We start from the raw sequence: 24,177 nt of genomic DNA, 5'->3' as shown, positions 1-24,177 counted from the left end.
GAAATATCTTGCATTCCTATACACTAATGATGAAAAATCTGAGAGAAATTAAGGAAACACTCCCATTTACCACTGCAACAAAAAGAATAAAATACCTAGGAATAAACCTACCTAGGGAGACAAAAGACCTGTATGCAGAAAACTATAAGAAACTGATGAAAGAAATTAAAGATGATACCAACAGAGGGAGAGATATACCATGTTCTTGGATTGGAAGAATCAATATTGTGAAAATGACTATACTACCCAAAGCAATCTACAGATTCAATGCAATCCCTATCAAATTACCAATGTCATTTTTTACAGAACTAGAACAAAAATCTTAAAATTTGTATGGAGACACAAAAGACCCCGAATAGCCAAAGCAGTCTTGAGGGAAAAAAATGGAGCTGGAGCAATCAGACTCCCTGACTTCAGACTATACTACAAAACTACAGTAATCAAGACAATATGGTACTGGCACAAAACAGAAACATAGATCAACGGAACAAGATAGAAAGCCCAGAGAGAAACCCACGCACCTATGGTCAACTAATCTATGACAAAGGAGGCAAGGATATACAATGGAGAAAAGACAGTCTCTTCAATAAGTGGTGCTGGGAAAACTGGACAGCTACATGTAAAAGAATGAAATTAGAACACTCCCTAACACCATACACAAAAATAAGCTCAAAATGGATTCGAGACCTAAATGTAAGACCGGACACTCTAAAACTCTTAGAGGAAAACATAGGAAGAACACTCTTTGACATAAATAACAGCAAGATCTTTTTTGATCCACCTCCTAGAGTAATGGACATAAGAACAAAAATAAACAAATGGGACCTAATGAAACTTAAAAGCTTTTGCACAGCAAAGGAAACCATAAACAAGACGCAAAGAAAACCCTCAGAATGGGAGAAAATATTTGCAAGCGAATCAACGGACAAACGATTAATCTGCAAAATATATAAACAGCTCAGCAGCTCAACATTAAAGAAACAAACAACCCAATCCAAAAATGGGCAGAAGACCTAAACAGACATTTTTCCAAAGAAGACATACAGATGGCCAAGAAGCACATGAAAAGCTGCTCAACATCACTAATTATTAGAGAAATGCAAATCAAAACTACAATGAGGTATCACCTCACACCAGTTAGAATGGGCATCATCAGAAAATCTACAAACAACAAATGCTGGAGAGGGTGTGGAGAAAAGGGAACCCTCACACACTGTTGGTGGGAATGTAAATTGATACAGTCACTATGGAGAACAGTATGGAGGTTCCTTAAAAAACTAAAAATAGAATTACCATATGATCCAGCAATCCCACTACTGGGCATATACCCAGAGAAAACCATAATTCAACAAGACACATGTACCCCAATGTTCACTGCAGCACTATTTACAATAGCCAGCTCATGGAAGCAACCTAAATGCCCATCGACAGACGAATGGATAAAGAAGTTGTGATACATATATACAATGGAATATTACTCAGCCATAAAAAGGAACGAAATTGGGTCATTTGTTGAGACGTGGATGGATCTAGAGACTGTCATACAGAGTGAAGTCAAATCAGAAAGAGAAAAACAAATATCGTATATTAACGCATGTATGTGGAACCTAGAAAAATGGTACAGGTGAACCAGTTTGCAGGGCAGAAGTTGAGACAGAGATGTAGAGAACAAACGTATGGACACTAAGGGGGGAAAGCCACAGGAGGGTGGGGATGGTGGTGTGCTGAATTGGGCGATTGGGATTGACATGTATACACTGATGTATATACAATTGATGACTAATAAGAACCTGCTGGGGCTTCCCTGGTGGCGCAGTGGTTGAGAGTCCGCCTGCCAATGCAGGGGACACGGGTTCGTGCCCCGGTCTGGGAAGATCCCACATGCCGCGGAGCGGCTGGGCCCGTGAGCCATGGCCGCTGAGCCTGCGCGTCCGGAGCCTGTGCTCCGCAGCGGGAGAGGCCACAACAGTGAGAGGCCCACGTATCGCAAAAAAAAAAAAAGAACCTGCTGTATAAAAAAATAAAATTCAAAAAAAACTAATACTAAACTTTCTTTGGGTTATTTGTATGGAAATATATTAATATAAATGTTTCAGACATTACATGAAATTCCTAAAAACCTTGTATGTTCTTGTATAATAAGTCATAATTCTAGTTATTGCTTTAAAATGTATATCTAAGAAATAACTAAATTTCCTTGTCAACTGCATTATTATGAACTTTCATCAAATCTTTAACCGTGCTCATTTTTAAGTCTTTTGTCATTTACAGACAGTTCTGGGTGTACTCTGATGCTTTTGCAAAAATGTTCCTATAAAAGGGTTTCATCTTCAAGGAATTCATGGAAAAGACTCTGACAAGTACAGGTTTCTGGTAACTGACTATACTGCTGAACTGAATGAATAAGCATTTTCAGAACTAATGGAAAACTGATGAATTCATAAAAGTGCTAACAAAAGATCAAGATAAAAAAAATTAATTACATGGGACTGAGTGAACTGATAAGGATGATTATAATTTTTGTGACTTTCTGTTTGAATTAAAAAAAAAAGTCAAAAAAGAACCAGCTAGCAAAAAACTGAGGCCTCCAGCCAACAGCTGTGTAAATGATCAGGTTGGAATTAAATCTTCCAGGCCCAGTCAAGCCTTCAGATGACTGCAGTCCAGCCAAGAGCTTGACTGGAACCTCATGAAAGACTGTGAGCCAGAAACACCTAGCTAAGCTGCTACTGGATTTCTAACACACAGAAATGTTATGAGATAATAAATATTTCTGGTCCAATATTGCTACATTTGGGGGAATCTGTTACATAACAATAAATAACTAATACAATGCTCAAGCTCATAAAGCTAACTTCAAATTTGAAAGTACTGGTATCATACAAACCATATTCACTGGCCACAGGACACTTAAGATAGGAATTACCAACCAGAAGAAAACCAGGAAAATGTCTGAAAATCAAGAAACACTCTGGGTGAGTGAGCTATAACTAAAACAGCATTTAATAAATCATTACTATTCTTTATTTTTAAATTGTGATTTTCTTCCTCAAATTATTGCTCAAGGAACTTCAAACATTAATTTTTTTGCTTTAAATAGCCAAGTGCCTAGGCTTCAGTAGCCTAGTGTTAATGGGAGATACTTCCTCTACCTCAAGCAAATTTGATTCTTATTCTCAATTATTGGGAGGTAAATTACTTCTTTGATGTCTCATGCTTTATCTTAAAAAGAGATGCAAATTCTGCATTCTATTCCATAACAGCCATATTAGTTTAAATTTTCAAATTTTTTCAAAAAAATTTAAATAAAATCATCTTCCAAAAAGACTACCCAAAATATGCTTAAGAGTTGGAGCCTAGCATACCTACTTGGACTTACGTTACATATGCCTAAGAATGAAAAACACAGTATGCAATTTCTGTAGAGTCTACAGTACTGAATATTGATTAATCTCACATCTGAAACCCAAAGGTGAAAGAAGAAAAAAAAAAATACCACTTCAAAAATCAGGAAACACAGGAAACTGGTAAAAACAAAATAGATTTTTAAAGTATGTGAATTATTTGGGAATTTGTTACTGACAAACTTTGAGTATGGACCGTGTATTAAAGAGAACAGTATAGTTATCAAAGTTAAATTTCCTGACTTCAGTAACTGTACTGTAGTTAAGTAAGAGAAGTCCTTACTTATTAAGACATACTGAAGTATTTAGGAATAAAGGAACATGATGCCTACAACTTACTGTCAAATGCCTCCTCCACATGCAACAAATGAATATTATGTATGTGTGTGTTTATATTATATACACACCGATGCACAGACACATGGACAGAGAGAAAGAGAGAATAAATAATAAAACGTAAAACAAAGAGCAAAATATAAACAGCTAGTAAATCTGGGTAAAGAATATATTGGACGTTTTATACCACTGTTGCAACTTTTCTATAAGTTTTAAATTATTCAAAATTCTAAAAGTACACAGGTAGCGTTGGCAGCCCCAGAATTCCAATGTAGTGTTTACCTACCAAAACAATCTGCCTCCAGGTCATCATTTTATCTAGTATTTAAATTATGTTCAATTGTGAAAATTATTTTTCTAATACAGTTTTTTTAAAGCCAGCAACCAAACTTTCAAATCATCCTGTTTCTCTAGTTATGTAAAGAAATAATGCAGTTGATGTTAAAAATGAAAACGGACATCCAAATAGTAGAGTCCAAATATGCACACTAAATGTTTATGGTGTTTACCTCTGGCATTCAAATTTTTAAGAGCATATTAACAAAATATTCTCACACAATTCACAAATTGCAAATTTTAATAAATTTAAAATTTCAGAAGAAAAGTCAGAACAGTCAGTGAAGAGTCCAAACCAGGCTTCACCTCTTTCCTGAGGCTGAGAAAAGATTTTTTGAATGGCAAAAATTCTGTTTGCTGGTTGTGACATGACATGTAAAACGATCCGAAGGACTTCCCTGGTGGCGCAGTGGTTAAGAATCCACCTGCCAATGGAGGGGACAAGGGTTCAAGCCCTGGTCCAGGAAGATCCCACATGCCGCAGAGCAACTAAGCCCATGCACCACAGCTACTGAGCCTATGCTCTAGAGCCGGCGAGCCACAACTACTGAGCCTGCGTGCCACAATTACTGAAGCCCACATGCCTAGAGCCCATGTTCCACAGCAAGAGAAGCCACTGCAATGAGAAGCCTGTGCACCGCCACGAAGAGTGGCCCCCACTCGCTGCAACTAGAGAAAGCCCATGCAGCAATGAAGACCCAACACAGCTATAAATGAATGAATAAATAAATAAATAAATAAATAAGATCCTAAACTCATTCCAGGAAAGGAGAGGCTTTTCAAATAACAGAGCTCAAGAACCTGCCACTGTGCTTAGCTTACTACTTAGTTCACGCCAGAAGCCCAAGCTTCTGTACTAATGGCCATTTGTTACTATCAGGCTGAATGGAAGAGAATTTCATTCATAAAAAAAGAAAGCTAACGATCAAAATAAACTTGGAATCATCATGAAGAGGCAAAGTAGAGGGTCATTCTACTAGCTGTTGTAATTCATCTGGGTTACCTAGGAGATAAAGGACTACTGCTACATAAAGACAGGGGAGGACTCTGCGTAGAACCCTAAGGAGTCTCTGAAATCTCTCTTATACGTGTGTAATAGTAAAAGTTAATGGAAAATACACACACACAAAGCAATGTGTGAAGAATACATGAGGATGTTGTGAAGAATATGTGAGGACACATATTCCTCACTAATGAAAGTTTGGGTTACCCCACCAGCTGAGGCCCTGAATGAGGGCAAAGGAAACATGGAATGAGCAGTAGAAGAGAGTAGTTAACAAAAGCAAAGACTACAGCAGTTACACATATATTCTTCTTTGCTTACTATAGAAGATTTTGCGTGAATGTATAAACCAATTTCTTCTCTCTTCTCCTTCTCAGTATGTTATACAAATTTTATTAGTAAAGGTTAACTTTACAACTTAGTCTTTAGGTAGCATGAGATTCAGATGGGACTATGAATTTGAGACATAATTAACATAGCCTAAAAATGGATAGTGTGAAAGTCACCCAAATATGGATACAATGAGTATTGGGACTTGCTTCCCATTTTGGGAAGAAGGTAAGGATATCTTCAATTTTTTTTTAATTAATTTTATTTTATTTATTTTTGGCTGCTTAGGGTCTTCGTTGCCGTGCACGGGCTTTCTCTCGTTGCAGCGAGTGGGGGCCACTCTTCACTGTGGTGCACAGGCCTCTCATTGCGGTGGCTTCTCTTATTGCTGAGCATGGGCTCTAGACGTGTGGGCTACAGTAGTTGTGGCTCATGGGCTCAAGAGCACAGGCCCAGTAGTTGTGGTGCACGGGCTTAGTTGCTCCGCAGCATGTGGGATCTTCCCAGACCAGGGATCAAACCTGTGTCCCCTGAATTGGCAGGCAGACTCTTAACCACTGCGCCACCAGGGAAGTCCCAGGACATCTTCATTTTTATAAAGAAGACTTCCATCTTCTTAGGCAAAAGCATAGTGTTTGTCTTCTGTATACAAGATCAAATATCTGTATAAAGGCACGGATGGCTGCTGAGTAGCCAAAGGAGTGCACTGTGCTAACTGCTAAGTTGCTGCCTCTCATCTTCACACCTATCCTTCTCTACCTTGTTTTCTGATGGCTGGGCTACTGCGCAAACTACATTTCCCTTCGCTAGCTGGCTCCTTGTTAAGCCTCTGCCAAGGGGACACTAAAGAAATCCTGTGAAGACTGGAGGAGGTGGGACTTCCCTTGTGGTCCAGGGGTTAAGACTCCGAGCTCCCAAGGCAGAGGGCCCGGATTCGATCCCTCGTCAGGGAACTAGATCCCGCATGCCACAACTAAGAGCCCACATGCCGCAACTAAAAGATCCTGCATGCCGCAACTAAGACCCGGCGCTGCCAAATAAATAAATAAATACTTTTTTTGAAAAAAAAAAGACTGTAGGAAGGACAAAGGACTTGATTCTTCCTCTTTGCAAAATATCTACACTAACTTAATCTTGAGAAAGAACAACAAACTTGAAGTATTTACAATATCTGATTTCAAATGACTATAAAGCTACAATAATCAAGACTGTCGACTGGCAAGACAAAATAGGCATATAGAAGCACACTAAGTACAAAAATTAACTAAAAATGAGTCATAGACCTAAGTGTAAAATCTAAAACAAGATTTCTAGAAGAAAACATAGGATAAAAATCTTTGTGACCTTGGGTTAGGCAAAGGTTTCTTAGATATACCATCAATAACATGATCCTCTTTTTTTTTAAGAAAAACTGATAATTTGGACTTCAGCAAAATTAAGAACATCTGCTTTCAAGACTTTGAGAAGAAAACAAAAGCAAAAAAACAAAACAAAAAACAAACAAACAAACAAAACAAGCCAGAAACTGGGAGAAACTATTTGCAAATCACGTATCTTGTAAAAGACTTGTATTCAGCATATATTACAAGCTCTCAAAAATTCAATAATAAAAAATCCGAATTTTTAAAAAATGGGCAAAAGATTCAAATATACACTTCATCAAAGAAAATATTCAGATGGTAAATTAAGTACATGAAAAGATGCTCATTGGTCATTAGGGAAATTCAAATCAAAACCAGAATGATATACCATTTCCCACCCACTGGATGGCTATAATTTAAAAAATTTTTAGTCAAAAAAAAATTTTTTTAAGCAAATAAATGTTGGCAAGGATGTGGAACAACTGGAATCCTCATATACTCCTGTAAAATGACATAATCACTTTGGAAAACAATGATTGGCAGCTTCTTAAAAAGTTAAATATACACCCACCATATGACCCAGCCATTCTACTCCTTTGTATTTACTCAAGAGAAATGAATGTATACATCCACACAAAGTCATATACATGAATCTTCAGGACAACTTCATTTGCAGTAGCTAAAAACTGGAGCAACCCAAGTGTCTACCAACAGGTGAATGAATAAATATTGAGAAAAACAGCTCAGCAGGTGCCCAGAAACGGCATGGAGGTACAGAATGGATTATGGGGGCTGGAGGAAACTTTTGCAGGTGATATATATATTCATTATCTTGATTGTGGTGTTAACACAGGCTTAAAAATATAGGAAAAGTCATCAAATTGTACATTTTAAATATATGCAGTTTATTTATTTATTGTATGGCAAGTTTGCCTTAATAAAACTGTAGAATTTCTATCATTCTAGAAACTGTAGAAATCCTATTCTAGAATTTCTATAATAATAAAAAAAAGGAAATTCCTAAAATAAAGTTCCTAAAAAGTTCCTAAGAACATGGGGGGGGAATAAAAGGCACTGTTTTGTATATTTATTCATATTGGGTGTATATTTACTAATTTTACACCCAATTGGGTGCTCTTCATTATTTTCTATAGTTTTATCCTTCCACTTGACATGTTTCCCCTCTGCCTAAAGAACTTCCTTTAGTAAGTCTTACAGAGCAGGTCTGCTGGTGATTAATTCTCTCAGCTTTTGTTTGCCTAAAAATGTCTTTATTTTACCCTTATTTCTGAAGGATACTTCTGCTGGGAACAGAATTCTAACCTGACAGGCTTTTTTTGTTCAACACTTAAAAAATGTCATTCCATTATTTCCCAGTTTCCACCGTTGCGTTCAAAATTCAGCCATCAGTTATATTAGTTTCTTTGAAAGTAACATCTTATTTTTTTTCCATCTGGTTGCTTTTAAGACTTTGTCTCTAGTTTTCAACAGATCAATTAAGGTATGTCTGAGTGTATTTAGAAAGTGTATTTTTCTCTGTATTTATCTTGCTTGGGGTTTGCTAAACTACTTGAACCTATGGGTTGATATCCTTCATCAGTTTTGGAAAATGTCTTACCATTATCTCTTCAAATATTTGCTCCCACACTAAGTTCCCTTCTCTACTTCTGGGTTTCCAATTACGCATTACTCAACTTTTTTTTTTCTTTTTTGGGGGGGCCACGCTGGCATGTGTGATCTTAGTTCCCCAACCAGGGATCCAACCCCGCACCCCCTGCATTGGGAGCATGGTGTCTTAACCACTGGACCGCCAGGGAAGTCCCACACATTATTCAACTTTTTACTAGAGTTACACATATCTCTTTTGTCCTGTCCTACTTTTTCCATTGTTTTTTCCTTCCTGTGCTTCAAACTGGATCATTTTCCATTGACTTGTCTACAAGTTCTGTACTCTTGTCTTTTATTGGTATAGTCTATTAAATCCACCCAACAAATAATTAATTTCAGATACTGTGGGCTTCTTGTTGTTGCATGTTTTTTGTTTTATTTTTAATGTGTCAGGCACTAAGCCCTGGGACCACAGCAGTGAAAAGACAGACACAGTCCCTGCTCTCATAGAACTTAAATGGTATATATTCGATTGACCTGTTTTCCCATTTTTTTAGATAAATGAAGAGTAAGGCAAAGGGTGGAGTGAGATCCTAGAGTCCTGCACCAAAGTTTTCTCAGTAACATATAAATGACAGACCTTAAGCTACTGTTTTTGATTCTTGGAATATCCATTTAATTCCTTTTCATGAATTCCAATTCTCTATAGAAATTCTCCACCTTTCCATTTTGTCCACGTTTTCCTATATTTTCTTTATCATATCATAGTTATTTTAAAGTCCCTGCCTGATCATTTCAATTACCTGTAGGTCTACTTCTACCGTTTATTTTTCTTCTTGATTAAGGATCACAGTTTTCCACCTTTTCAAATTTTTAGAAATTGTTCATTGTACGCTGGATACTGGAAATGAAAGAGCCTCAGAGACCCCAGAATATATCTTCCCAGTGAGCACTCTCTATCTACTCTATTAGGCAAAAGGGATGAGAGAGGCTCATCATTTCAATCCATTCACGAATTGAAATGTGTCAGTGCTACGCTGCAGTTTTAGTAAGACTCAGTTCAGCTCTGGTTCATTCTTTTTCTTCAGTCTGTGTCCAGAATCAGCAAATGTCAGCAATCCTCTTCTCACCTACAGAGGGCTCTTCTGTAACTGGAATTTTAATTAATCTAGTCGTGATTACTTCTACAGGCCTCCAATATTTTTTAAAATATGATTTTAAAAGTTCATTCAGTTTTTTACTACTCACTGCAGTGATATAGATGACTGTACTATGTACTATATAGATGACTATACTACTCAGAAGCTTAAGTCTCCCTGCACATCATACAGTGATTCCCAAACCCAGCTTTACATCAAAGTGACCTGGGGAGAGTTTTTAAACTACAACTTATTGTCCATACCTCTAGAACTCATAGATGTTCAGTGGGGCCAAGAAATCTGTACTTTTAACAAGAGTCTTAAGTGATCTGGTAAAGCTGACATTTCTAAAGAAACTAATGTGGGAGTTCCCTGGTGGCCTCGTGGTTAGGATTCCGGGCTTTCACTGCCGTGGCCCAGGTTCAATCCCTGGTCCGGTAACTGAGATCCTGCAAGCTGCCCGGTGCGGCCAAAAAAAAAAGAAAGAAAGAAACTAACGTGCCTGTTCCTCCTGTCCCCCATCCCCAGCTCGGTATTGATAAGGCCATTAGAGAAAGAACACACACTACATACAACAGATAAACTGATACATGAATATAAAAAGTTAAAAGTTCAGAATCACTAAAGACTTTAACGATAAGCTGTTAAAATAAATATGTAAAGCCTTCAAAAATATATTACGATCAAGAAGAGGAGGAAGGAAAGGCAAGAATCATTAGTTAGAGTACATGGTATAATACCTATAGGAGACTGAAAGTAGAACTATTCAATTTTATTTCTAATTGTTTTAGCAGAAAACAAAATTATCTTCAAATGTGAGAAAGAGCACTGTTGACAGCCATCAGAACACTTAGACAACGCATAAAGACCCCAACTACCTGCTTATCTGAATTCAAGTCTATATGAATTAATCCAAGGGGACACATGAAAATTTTGAAATGTGACAAGGGGAATGCTGTCTGTGAACTCTGAGAACTCACAAAAAACAGAAAGGCGCCAGACTGGGAATGAGAAAACAACGGTGCCTCAAAACGCAGGTGCGGCTAAAGGTGAAAAGGTCATTTTAGGACTATGGACTTAATTTAATGTCAATACCCAAATAATTCTAGGACTGATTATTATGCACATGACTTTTAAGCACTTACAGAAGGAAGCATTATTTACTAACAATAATGAAATCTTACCTGTGTAAAGCAAGTTTACAAACTACCTTCACATACATTCCCTCGTATCTTTGATTTGTGAAAAAGAGCAGGTAGCATATGTCTCCTCCCCAACCCTCATACACACTCTTCCAAATACTCAGATAGCTTGACTTGCCCAGGTTAACTCATTCCTCAGTAGACAATTATGACTCAAACTCAAGCCTTCCCCACTGAGTACTGTATTTATATCGCATAGCTCTTAAGGTCAGCATGAGTTAAGAATAAGTCACACGGAAATGATAACTGGGATTGCTTCAAAATAATGAAAACGCACAGAGCAGGAAAGGGGTAGGACTATGGATGAAATAAAACTAAGTAGAAGCTGGGTAATGGGTACATGGGGGTTCACTTATAATCATCTCTCTATTTTTGTATATGTTAAAATTTTTCATAATAAACCTTAAAAAAAAATACACATGCACACACATGTTCTTTGATAGGTTAACTGTACCAGTAATCAGATGAATACCCAAAATACAGAGTACCTGAAGTTCAGCATTTTGTAAGCCTTTTTTTAAAGTCTCACATAACACCCTCATATACAAAAATACTTAGAAAAGGGATGACAAATGATATGCCTGAATACTGACCACCACTGCACCAAGAGAAAAAAGCAACCATGATAGTGAAATATCTTAACAATTTATACTATAAATAATTGAATGAATAATATATTTCGGGGTCGGGGAGACAAACCTGAGGAATACTTAAGATCTGTCTTCCAACATTTTTTATGTAAAAAGACAAACATTCTGAAGAGTTATAGAGAATAGAATTAGGAACAATGAATAGAAGACTCCAGGAGGCCAAATTCCAAACTTTTCTACTCCTCCCACTCTTCCTTGAGGCTCATGAATCATGTGCTACTCACTAACAAACCTTGTCACAGTCACCTACAAATTTTCTAGGTATTTTCCTCCTCATCAAAACAATTTGACTCCTGGCTCAGTTTTTCCTCTACCTCACATCCATTACCATCTAGGTGAGTGTTGCCTGATAAAGTACAAGACTCACAATTAAATTTGAATTTCAGATAAACATAAGTAATATTTTTAGTGTAACTATATCCCATGCAATAATTGGGAAATACTTACACTAAACATTTACTGTTTACCTGAAATTCTCATTTAACTGGGCATCCTATATTTCCATTTGCTAAATCTGGGAACCCTAATCTAGGTGACTTCAATGTCAAGGTGGACCACCTATCCAACAACTGGTCCTCAACACTCCTTGATCCCTTCAATTCTAGTGACTATTACCATAACAAAGACATTGTCTCCAAACTCAGCTGAGTCCTTAATACTGCCCAATATTGCTAAGTGCCCTTAAACTGCACTTTCTCTCTCATTTACCCCAACAGTTATTATAAACCAAACCCATTCTTTCCTTCTCTACCATCTCAGTCTCTAAATCCACCACCTGAATTTAGATCCCTATCTTCTTCTACCTCCTATGGTACTTCATTCCACATTTCCCTTTATTATATTTTTCAACCTCTCCCACCAAAGCATAAGCCATTAGATGAAATTACATTCACCCAAAATCTTCAAATGAGAGCTTAAACATTTTAGTATCGCATATAAGAACCTACAAGATTCACAACTTAGTTCAGGCTTCACTTTCTGTCAAGCTCTCCCTGGCTGCCCAGTCTAAATTAAGTGCTCCTCTCACACACTCCCATTGTATCCTATGCATCCATCATAACATTCACCATAATTTTCTTTTCATCCTTCTCTCTTACTAGACTTTAGGTTCCTTGAGACCAAGAGCATGTCTTGTTTTTATTTCCGCAGCATTTACCACAGTGCTCAGCATCTACCACAAATAATAGGAACTTGAATGTTTAGTGATCAAATAAGACAGAGGAGGCTCAATTTAAGGGACAGTTTCTAACAATTACAATTCTACTAATGGAATGTGTTACCTTGAGATGTAGTACCCCTGGCTGCCCAAAGGGTAAAATAAGATTGCACAGCATAGTACTATTTATAACAGACAGGAAAAAAAGGATTTATCCTATTGTCTGTAGAGGAACTGGTCAAATTTTGTGAGGTACAACCATACAACCATCCTTGAAAACTCTGAAATCAATAGACCTGTCAAGAAGGCTTCTCTTGTGGGCAGGTCATGATCCCCTCTCACCTGGACAGCTGAAGGCACTGTAACAAGTTCTTCTACTTTAATAATTTTATTATAGTCACCTCATTCTGATCCTACTCTTATGTTAACCTTACGCTGCTAAAAACTGAGATTTTTTTTTTACATTAATACATTCCAGTTACATTTTATAAAGTAACATTTATTTGCTTTGTTACCGATTGTTTTTCTGATTATAAAAATACATATTCAGTGTAGAAAATTCAAAATTTATTTTTAAAATATTAAGAAAAAATAACAATTACATATAATACCTTAAATTATTAAATAATGTAAAAGAAAGTATAATCATCTGGGTAAATGCTCACGTTATATTATGTTAAAAGAGCAGATTATAAGACAGTGTATCTCATTCAATCCCAACAACCTAATAAAAGCAATAGTATCTAACATTTACTGCCAGAAACGATGCCACGTGCTCTACATGTATTTCCTAATATAAATCTCACATCAGTCTCTGTGAAGTAAGTACTATTATTGACCCCTTTTTACAAGTGAAGAAACTGAAGCCTGAAGCTAAATAACCTGGCCAAGGACTAGTAAGCAATGGCAGAGCCCAAGCTCAAGAACTCAAACCCAAGGGGTCCAATTTCAGAATTTTAACTGTGGTTCTCCTCTGAGTTGTGCTATTATAAATGACTTTTATTCATTTATTGTGATTTTGTTACATTTCATATTCCTACAATGAATACGAATTACCACTCTATTTTTTTTTTTTTTTTTTTTTTTGTGGTATGTGGGCCTCTCACTGTTGTGGCCTCTCCCATTGCGGAGCACAGGCTCCGGACGCGCAGGCTCAGCAGCCATGGTTCACAGGTCCAGCCGCTCCGCGGCATGTGGAATCTTCCCGGACCGGGGCACGAACCCGCGTCCTCTGCATCGGCAGGCGGACTCTCAACCTCTGCGCCACCAGGGAAGCCCTATTTTTTTTTTTTTTTTAATAAATGTCCAAGTAGAGGTTGAACAATTTTCTGTCAGGGCTATTTCAGAAGTGGATTTAAGTAAGCTCAGATTCCTTCTAACTAAGGATCTGTCACTAATCAATTAGTGACTGCAATTATTTTCTTAGTCAAAACAACTGGCTCTAAAAAAATGAAACAAACATCAACCCATTTTAAGAATTATAAAAGCTTTGGACTGTCAGATTGTATTTTTCCTGTTTAACATTCAGTAAATGAAATAGCTCAGAATTGAAGAGATTTACATAATATAGCAAAGGTAGTTCGTGTTAGGGCAGAAACCAGACCACAGGTCTTCACTGACCTTTGTTACCAACATTTAACCAAAACAATGCTTTCTATCTCTCCCATTCCCTACTGTAAATTCAGTTATCAGAGACCAAAACCTGAAACATAACAGGAAATACAAATGCTTCTTTTCTTTCCCCCTTAGTCCATTACCCAAAAGGAAGAAGACCTGCCTGGAGCATAAAGTTAAAACATCTTCCCAGCCCTGAGCTGGGACAGAAGTGAAAGGCACTGATAAAGACAGGAGATTTGGAAAGATACTCTAAAAGACAAGATGAATGATTTGAAAGTTGTTATTGGGGATGGGAGTGGGAAGGAGCTGAAAAAGTAGACAAAGGAAGGAAACAAGGAAGGAAAGCAGACGGGCACAGACAAAAAGAAAGACCCAGAAATCCAACAGAACAAGGCATTCAAACACTACCAAAGTTTAAAAGGTTGTCTCAAATTTAATCAAATCCTAAATGGAATGTTCTTAGAGTATGAAAAGCAACTTTATAAAACTTGACTGTAAAATGCCAGATAAGAGAATGAAATAAAAACATAATCTCATATTTATAATTATACATTCCTGTTGGTATGCTCACAAATTCTACTCTCTCACCTTCAGAATTCAACTCTCCTCACCTAAAAATCTGCAGTGAGTTATAAAATGTTATAAAACTAAATAAAAGGGAACAATGTTTCAACTTCTAACAGCCAAGAGAAGCTTTGATAAGGTGAAAAGAAGAATGATAAACAATGAAATCAGTATATAATGCTTAAAACATGTCTATATATACCGAACATAAAATAGATAGCTAGTGGGAAGCAGCCGCATAGCTCGGGGAGATCTGCTCGGTGCTTTGTGACCACCTAGAGGGGTGGGATAGGGAAGGTGGGAGGGAGGAAGACGAGAGGGGGAAGGGATATGGGAACATATGTGTGTGTGTGACTGATTCACTTTGTTATGAAGCAGAAACTAGCACACCATGTAAAGCAATTATACTCCAATTAAGATGTAAAAAAAAAAACTTATGTCTAACACATAACCAATCGAAAAAGATTTCCAGATACTCTCTTATGAACATAAAAGGTAAAACGTAACATGTCATTTTTGAGTGAAGAAGCAATAATACTTTCCTCACTCTACATATCTGTGCTATCTGTTCACAAAATTTAGGCCTTTTTATAAAGCTCTATTTACTGAAAGTTACTGCTCTAAGGATTAAGACACCCACACTCTAGTTTAAACTCAATTAATTACATGTCATATGATTGTGAACAAGTTGCTTTGCCTCTCTAGTTTTTTTTCATGCATTATAGAAATAATAATAATCACCAAACTACTGATATAAAGAAAAGATAGAAAAAATACTGCACAGGATAATAATCATGGCAATACACTTTTATGATTATTTACAGCTTCCTTTCACATAAAAGAGTCACACCTAAGACACTAAACAAGCCCATGACGTAAGTAAGGCAGATATTATCCCCATTTTACAGATGAAAACAGAAAACTGAAGTTCAGAGAGGCTGACTTACCCAAGGTCACTCTGAAAACTGCACAGTCAAAAGCTCTTTCTCTTACTACATAGTATACTACGTGCCATCACAAATTTGAGGCAGTAAGAGTCATGCCCAAATGGGCATAGTCATGCCCAAATGACTATGAGGACTATCCAAGGAAAGCTGCCAACAATTAAACAGAAAAGGGTCGCTTGAGATTCTTATAGCCATAATTATCCACAAGGCCATTATCTGGATATAAAATTATGATTTAAAATAAGTTAAATAAAAGTCCTTTAAAGTAAATTTCTAAAAGTCCTGCTATTTACTAACTTAACTTCATGCCTCTTGCACTAGACACAACACCCTGCTTTGGGGGATGTGAAATGCAGGGGGTGAGGATTTCACCAGAAAAAGTTAAGTAAGTTCTCTGAAATCCAACAGGATAAGACACTCCAAACTATAAAATATGAATAGGGTCAGGCAACAGCTTGTAGACCGTAGTGGCAACCCTAAGTGGTTTAAAGAAAACATGCAATCTGTAAGTCTGCACCTCAAGTTATTGCTACAGCAAAGTGATTAGTACCAATTATAGCAAAAATACGTAAAGTTTAGAGGATAATTCCAACTTTTCATCATAACAGCATGGGATTCCATATGAGCTTGGGGCTTTCTTGTCTTAACAGTAGCCCTTCTGATGACATAATCAATGGCTCAAAAGCCACTCAGAGAACCAAAGAAGGTAACTACACATCTCAGGCATGTAACATTTGAAGTGGTCAAATATGCCACCGACAGCAGGCACCTGGAGAGAGTTTATTGGAGGCACTATCAATTCCAGTTATTTATATTCTACAACATTAAAATTTTCTTCAGCACAACCTCTGAGTGTGCTCTGTTTTCCTGAAGGCGCTACCACACAGTATGAAACAGAAATTTACAAATTGCTGAAACCTTGAACTTAATTCACAGTCACCACAATGTAAAAACACCTTAACTTTTCTATTCTTCAAGGTCAAAACAGACTTTGTCTCATCCTTCCCTCTCCACACCCAAGAAAATGGGGTATTCTAAAAGATGTCAGACAGAATAAGCCAATGCTTTTCATAAATCCAAATCAATCCTCAGCAAAGGGCTTAAGATGCCCATATTCTACTTCAGTATTGATTCTAAGCCTTTTAACAGTTTAAGCTGACCACAAATCTCCCCTTCTACTTCTTCTATAGAACATTCTCCTTAAACTTCCTTTAAAAAATGAGCCTTCCTATAACTCCCATCCCTTGTCTTATATACATACAAACACACACAAAACCCCCAATGAAGAGTAGACTGAGGCCTAGTGAACACATGTGCAAAACACATTTTTAATACACTGCTCACCCTGAAAAGTATGTTGTTATAATGCAACAACAGAGAGTCTATATGGAACACCATAACAACAAATATGAAAATAAAACAAAAATACCCCACAGCAGTCTAATTTAGAGAACAAAGATGCAAAACTAAGGCATGCTTACTATTATAGTATATCTCTAACCTTTTCTTTAAGGACAAAATTCTCCATGCTAATTACATCCAAAAAAAAAAAAAAAGGGGCTTCCCTGGTGGCGCGGTGGTTGAGAGTCCGCCTGCCGATGCAGGGAACACGGGTTTGTGCCCCGGTCCGGGAAGATCCCACATGCCGCGGAGCGGCTAGGCCCGTGAGCCATGGCTACTGAGCCTGTGCGTCTGGAGCCTGTGCTCCGCAACGGGAAAGGCCACAACAGTGAGAGGCCCGCGTACCAAAAAAAAAAAAAAAAAAAAAAAAGATTTAAGATTCTAATTTCCTATTGGTCAAAAATGTCAAAAACTGTAGAAATATTTAAAATCTAATATAACAATATTGCTGGCCCAAGTCACACACACCTATGACATTTTTCTATTACACTTCCCAAACTTGAAGAGCTTTATATTATGTATGCCACAAATTAGATGATAAACAAGAAAACAGATCGATTATAGTCATCCTAGGGACCCTCTCAGTACCCTAAGTATTCGTCAGTGAATGCTAAAGTAAGGTATATATTGGCCAAGGTACATACAGGGGCATATCCAGAGACTAGTCAATCTCCTTTATTTAGTGAAAACATAATAACCAGTCAGCAGTGAAGAAAATGTATCAGTTTTACATCTGAATAATTTTAGTCTTTTCAAAGTGTTTCACATTCATTATCCTATCAGACCACTGCAAAAAATTTCCTTATGTAGAGACTTGCCACTAAAAGTAAATGACAAATTCAAGATCACAAAGGTAGTTAATTGGATCTGAAACTTGATTTTAAAATGTTAGCTCTGTTGGAGGAAATATAAATATATACAAGTTCCTCCTTAAAGCTCTCTTTTCTTAAAAACCTATTCCTAGTTAAAATATCACTTAACTTAATAAGACCGAAGCTACCATAAACACTAAATTAAAATTCAGTTATTTACATTTAAAACAAAGCCAAAATTACCACTCTTTTTAGGCAGTCTACCTTTGAACCAGGAATCATATGAAAAACATTCCATCAATGACTCACTGTGTGCTTCTAATTGTGCTGGGCCCTGGGGTGACTATTAGGGGAATTCTAACCATGGCTTCTTGCTTTTAAGAAAGTTTATACTCTATCTGATAAAAAGATAAAAGAAAACAATGCTAAACTATGTTCAACCTACCCTCCCAAAGGGAGACATGTTAAAGGGGGGTTCTGTAGAACCCCAGGTGACAAGCACACCAAGAAGTGAGGCTGCAGTGCGTTTAGTCTAAAAAGACTTCGTGGGAAAAATGAAGCTTGAGCTGCCCATTTAAGTGTGGACAGGAATTAAAAAAAAGATAAAGGCGGAATTAAAGCATTTAGGCAGGGGCTGGTGTAAACAAAGGCTGAGAAGCAGGAATAAGCTTGACATACACAGAAGAGACTAAGCCAGCTTGCCTGGAACACAGGTGCACACTGAGGCATAATGAGAAAACGTTAGGTAAATTAAGTGGGGTCAGCTCCCGATAGACTGTTGTGGCATAGGTAGATGCTGTTAAAGTATTAAAATCATCGAATATTTAAACTGGAAAGAAATCGTACAGATTTTCTAGTCAATTCCAACAGATGAGGAAATCTAGGATCCACAGAGATCTAATGGCTAGCATAAAGACTGAGGCTGTAAATAGCAGAACAAAACTCAGACCCTCATTTAGGAACCGCAGTTCAACAATGGGCAGCATGGTATGATAGAGAAAGCACAAGGACTGATGAGAACATCAACATATAAGGATCTGCAAGCATACATACAAGACAGTATTGTGTCTTGGGAATTCGAGGAGACTGATTTCCAGGGGTAACGGAACACCACAGAGGCATTACAGTTGATCAGAAAACCAGTTTTGCCAGAAGAAATCACTTTCTGGAAAGAAGCAATCCAGAAGGAAAGAAGAGGCAAAAGCTAGTTTTCAGAGAGTTCTGAAGGATATAGGTGGATAAACAGTAGAGGCAGCAGGTATCTGGCAACAAAGGAAGAAGAAGACTGATCTGTACACAGAAAGCTACAGGACCAAGTAAATGTTTAAAAGAAAAAAAATCTAAGTTTGAAGGTGAAAAGGAAGGCGCTCACATAAAGAAAGACTGAATTAGATGCTAGATAAGGTGGGGGGAGTGAGGGAACACAGAGAACTAATTGAGGACCAGTTGGAAATTGTTTTTAAAAGATGAGTTCCAGAATAAAGAGTAAGCAATTTTTCTCACTCACCATAACACAGCCCTTGTCAAAAGAATATTCATTTTCAACTACTTATAAGGCCTTACAAACGCAGAACAAGCTTTAAGAACAAAGCTAAGGAGATTTTTTTTTTAAATCCAAAATGACTTCAAAGTTTTACAAATGTATCTGGCTAACTAACATGTAGCTTGTAACTTCAAAGACAGTTGCCAATCATTTTATAACGTGAATTTTCTACCACATATTCGAAGGACATTCCGATTAGCGTTCAATTTACAACAACAAATATGCTACTATTAAAAATAAAAAATCAGGGTTTACTGTCTAACATGTTCTTTAAAATGTTATTTTTTGGCTTTTTATATACCATTTTTACTTGACCAGATATGGAAAATGTAAGTGCGTAAGTGAACTTAAGCAAATCATTTGGTGATATCTTCTCTCAATTTCTTAAAACAAAAACCTTCATGTGACCAGTTTTCCTATACTCCTTTCCAGGAACAAAGTCCTACAGAGACTGGTGGGGCATATGGAGCTAGGTGAGGCATGTAAGAAGGTTCTCCCTCTCATTGTAAGCAACCTGGATAATGAGCCACAAATTAAAGCTGCACACCTAAAATTTGCCAATTTCAACTTAGAAACTTACCACTCAGCACCATAAAGGCAGGTTAAGAAGAAGCAGAAGATATAACTTATCCATTCAGCTTTCTAGCTGCCCACCTTCACAACTCCCATCCCTAATCAAGAAAGTACTTACTTTTTGTTTGTTTGTTTGTGCATGCGGGATCTTCCCTGACCAGGGATCAAACCCGCATGTCCTGCAGTGGAAGTACGGGAGTCTTAACCACTGGACTGCCAGGGAAGTCCAGTACTTACTTTTCAAGTTGTTAAGAATTGTCCAACTTAGGCCATAAATATTAGGTTTAGTTGCAATACCAGCAGGTTACAGGAATTTTATTTTACCCACTTGGAAACAAGGACTTGAGCTCAAAATGTCAAGACGGAACACTACCACTTGCTTAAACTGGGTCTACTGCACCAAGCTGCTGAGCAATACCCATCAGAGTACAACACATAATCAACAGCGGCTAGTAATGCATTTCTACTTTAATCACCACAAATATTAGAAGTCCAACCAAAACATCAATTCAATCATAAATAGAGCTGCCATCTTTAGGCCTGCACATGATCTCTGCCTCAACACATGCCTTAGCTATAATAAAAGGACACAGCCCACCTACCCCTGGACCGAGTGAAACAAACTACAGTCAATATATCCAAAATTTAAAACTTTTAGACATAGTTGAAATGCTTAAGACTCTCATACAAATATCTCTCACTACATGCAGGTTGTTTTCCCCCCTAAATAAAAAGATAAATTCTTCTCTCCTAACCATACTTTTGGATTATTAAAACAAATCCTATGGGATACTTATCAGAAAAAATATTCCTGATTGTCCAGCATTCAATGCTTTTCATACTGAGGCTCTTATTATTAGGTCTGCTATGTGACCTTGGAAAGTCATTTAACCACTCTGAGCCTTAGTTTTCTTGCTTTCCAATCTCAAGGTAAACTCTAATTTGAATTAAACGTTTATTACTTCTATAATAAGTTAATGTATATAAATGCCTTATGTTAAACACCGAAACTCTTATACTTTTACATCTCAAAGTCAGTGGGCTTTAACCTTGTAAGAGAAAAATGTGAGGAATAATTTGTCCTATGGATCTTTCTCTTAATTACAACCTAAGGAATATATTTTTTTAATGCTTCTGTTTAAAATTCTTACATCCTTACTTTTTAACAGATGGTGGTGAGTTTGATTCCACAATATTCATAACAAAGCAAACAACAAAGCCTAAGGTCTTTTAACTCTGGGGACAAAAAGAAGGAAAAATTTACTTGCATTACTGGGCATATAATCAAAATCATTCCTCTTGTAAAATATAGAAAACTATGTTTGTCATATGTGGCAGATAAGCCTAAAGATCAACAGGTAAGAAGTGAAGAAATAAAGTTTAAAAACTGGAAAATATTTTTAACTAAGAAAAACCTGGAAACTACAGTCGTGGTGTGAATCTATCAAATTCCCGCACCCAGATTAAACTGTCCACACAGATCAGCTCTGGGGTTCTGTGGGTCTTTTAAATCCTTTTTTAAAATTACACAGAGAAAGTCTTTTCTTTCAAGTTTTAAATCTAAGGCTCTATCAATAATACAATCCAATACATGCAGTAACATTTCACTTCCTCAAACAGATTAGTAGCACAGTCGTTTACATACTTTTTGGTCTGGAAGCATAAGGATGTGTGAAAGAACTTGAAGTCTCTGACAGCTTAATAATTCTATTTTATCTAAGTAGTTTCTTCTCAAATTTCTTCTCAATTCCTCTGCCTATTCCCAAATATCTTTCAGATAGGTCAGAAACACTATGAGTCCCATAAGAAAATGTTTATGGATCAAATAAAAGTGGAGCCCTCCCCCCATTCAGCTCCCATAATCAGTTTTATGATTATATCCAGTAAACAAAATAGATTGACTCAATCTCAAACAGTTCCCCCATCACAGGAAGCCCATGGTAGAACTGCAGCTGCAAAAAGCATCCCTTTAAACGATCCCCAACTACCTAAGCAACACAAAGTTAAACTAAATCCTACTAACAAAAGGCTCCGGGTGCATTCATTCAGATCAGCCCCAGGATTTAGAGTTGAAGCTCAGGGAATAAAAAGGCACCTCTCCAAGCTATGAAACTTTTTTTTTCCATCTCAAATATTCTCAATGAAAGTTCTCTTGTCAGCTAAGAGGTGAGAGTTTAAAAAAACAACAAAACACTAGCAGAATTAACGGCTTCAGGACCACTTCCCAGCTGTCTTTGCTCTCTGTTGTCAGTGGCTCAGATGCAGTTTCCCACTTTCCTTTCACTCTTCTCCCCTTAATCCCCAAGATTCCCACTATAGAAAGCAACATTCACATTCTCAGATCTCTGGCAGAAAATAAAGGGGGAAACTGCAACTACCAAGGAAGGGGAAAAAAAAAAAAGAAAAATATTTCAGAAGCAGGAGGGAACCAGAACCATGGTTTCCACTGCAAACGGCAATGTAAAAGCCAGTCTTGTCTTATCAGGGTATGGGGGGACGCCCGTGTGGGGCATCAAAAAGACGTGCAGAGTGTGTGCACTCGGAGCTCTCGGGGCGGGCTGAGACGACGGAGCAGAAAGTAACAAAACCTGTGCTTTCCCTGCTTTCTTCCACTCTTCCCCCTCCAAGAGAGGAAGCTGAAGAAACTGGGGGAGGGGCGGGATGTTATCGTTCTCCCATTGGGGGTACAGAAGACGGGCCTTGGGGGTTCCTTCAGTTACTCACCCCCAGTTAGGAGATCCACTGAGGGAAGAGGAAACCCCTAAATGTTACCCACCTCCGTTCACAAAAAAATAGTAAGGGGGGGATGATTAAATCCACATGGAGAGCCCCTGGAAGCGTCCCCAGGTCACTCATCCCTATTAGCAAGCGGAAGGGCTAGGATAAAGGGGATGGAGGGTCGGAGGGGTGGTCAGGGAAAAGGCCCCACCCCCGACTTAGGAGGGAAGGGGAGCTCGAGCCACCAGCTGTCCCTTCCTTGCCGCACCTCCCCCCTAGGCCACCCCCAATTATCCCCCCAGTCTTTCCTCTAGAGCCCGAGGCGGCCGCGGGGGAGGCGGCCGCGGGGGAGGCGGCCGCTCCTTCCTCCCCTCACCCACTCCGTCCCCACCCCCGCTCCGTCCCCACCTCCCGCCGGCCAAGGGCCCGTTACCTGCTCGTCGAAGCGGCTGACCACGGCCTGGACCCATTCCACCGGCCTGTGCGCGGCCATGTCCTCCCCGCGGCCGGGGGGCGGCGGAGGGACCGGGCGGCCGGCGCCCAGGGCCGGGAAGAGGGCGGGGAGCGGGGGCTGAGGTGAGGGGAGAGGCGAAGAGAGGGTCTGAGGAGTGCAGGCGCCGAACGTTCCCACGGGGGTGGGGATGGGTGGCCGGCGCCCGGCCGGGAGGGGGAGAGGGGAAGGGGGCGTTGGCGAGGAGGCTGGGGGGAGGGGGACGGGGGAGGGGGACTCGGGGAGGGGAGGGGGCCTCTTGGTCGCTCTCCCCACTAGCGCCGTCTCCCCACAGCCATCACAGTCCGAGACGCCGCCATGACACCCCACCGGAAGTGGGATCCTTTCCACGGCCCGGGGAGAGGGAGAGCGAGCGAGCTCGAGATTGAGAGCGCGGCTGGGAAAGGGGAGGGGGAAGCGAGAGGAAAGGGGGCCTGCGGCGCATGCGCCCGCTCCGGCCGGTTTCATTAATGAAAAAGCGAGTCCTCCTGGAGGTGACGTCACCTAACTCCTCCGGGCCCCGAGGCGCGCGTCCCTCTACGCCGCCGGGCTCACCTCGACTCGGACTCTGGTGGTAGCCGGAGAGAGTCTGAGCTGACCCGGGAGCATCCGCTCCCATCCCACCAACACCTCAGACTCCCCGTCCCCCGCCAGCCTCCGAGTTTGGATTGCTCCCCGGGTTGGAAGTTAGGGCGCCCTGAGGCTAGCATTTCTCCCTGCACACAGATCTCTGCCGCTGATTTCTGGGGAGCTATGCTCTGCCTTAAGCTCTCTCAAAAAATAAAGCACACAACCGCAGGTTTCCAGGTTCTTCGTAGCTACTATAGCCTGCTGAGTAACAGGAAAAAGTAAGGCCAAGGGAGATTCGGCGATTTTTTTCTTTTTAAACGTTCTCTTAAATCCCAATGCTAGACCCAATGGCAAAGTACTCAGATTCCGGAATCCCAGTCGACTTCCTCTGCTGAACTGATAGGCACCCGAGTTAAT

At 39.0% G+C, this 24,177-nt stretch overlaps 1 protein-coding gene across 15 annotated transcripts in view; it reads right to left on the bottom strand.

Moving 5' to 3' along the window:
- The window catches only part of NF1 (neurofibromin 1), a 251,357-nt gene extending 227,826 nt beyond the window's left edge, over positions 1 to 23,531 (bottom strand). For 7 of the 15 annotated variants that reach the window (XR_012328474.1, XR_012328475.1, XR_012328476.1 and 4 more), the window contains exon 1: positions 23,134 to 23,504. Coding sequence is in view for 12 of the 15 variants with exons in the window: in XM_073797285.1 (XP_073653386.1) it covers positions 23,134 to 23,193 (60 nt within the window). In the remaining 3 variants the exon portion in view is untranslated. Of the gene's footprint in view, positions 1 to 23,133 lie in introns of all 15 variants that reach the window. The other 8 variants (XM_073797288.1, XM_073797293.1, XM_073797292.1 and 5 more) reach the window with 5 other exon arrangements.
- Positions 23,532 to 24,177: the final 646 nt, after the last annotated feature.

Source organism: Tursiops truncatus, chromosome 20, assembly GCF_011762595.2.
Source record: "Tursiops truncatus isolate mTurTru1 chromosome 20, mTurTru1.mat.Y, whole genome shotgun sequence".
NCBI classification, from domain to species: Eukaryota; Metazoa; Chordata; class Mammalia; order Artiodactyla; family Delphinidae; genus Tursiops; species Tursiops truncatus.
Note: the sequence above shows the minus strand (reverse complement) of the source record. Positions and strands in the feature narration are given on the sequence as shown.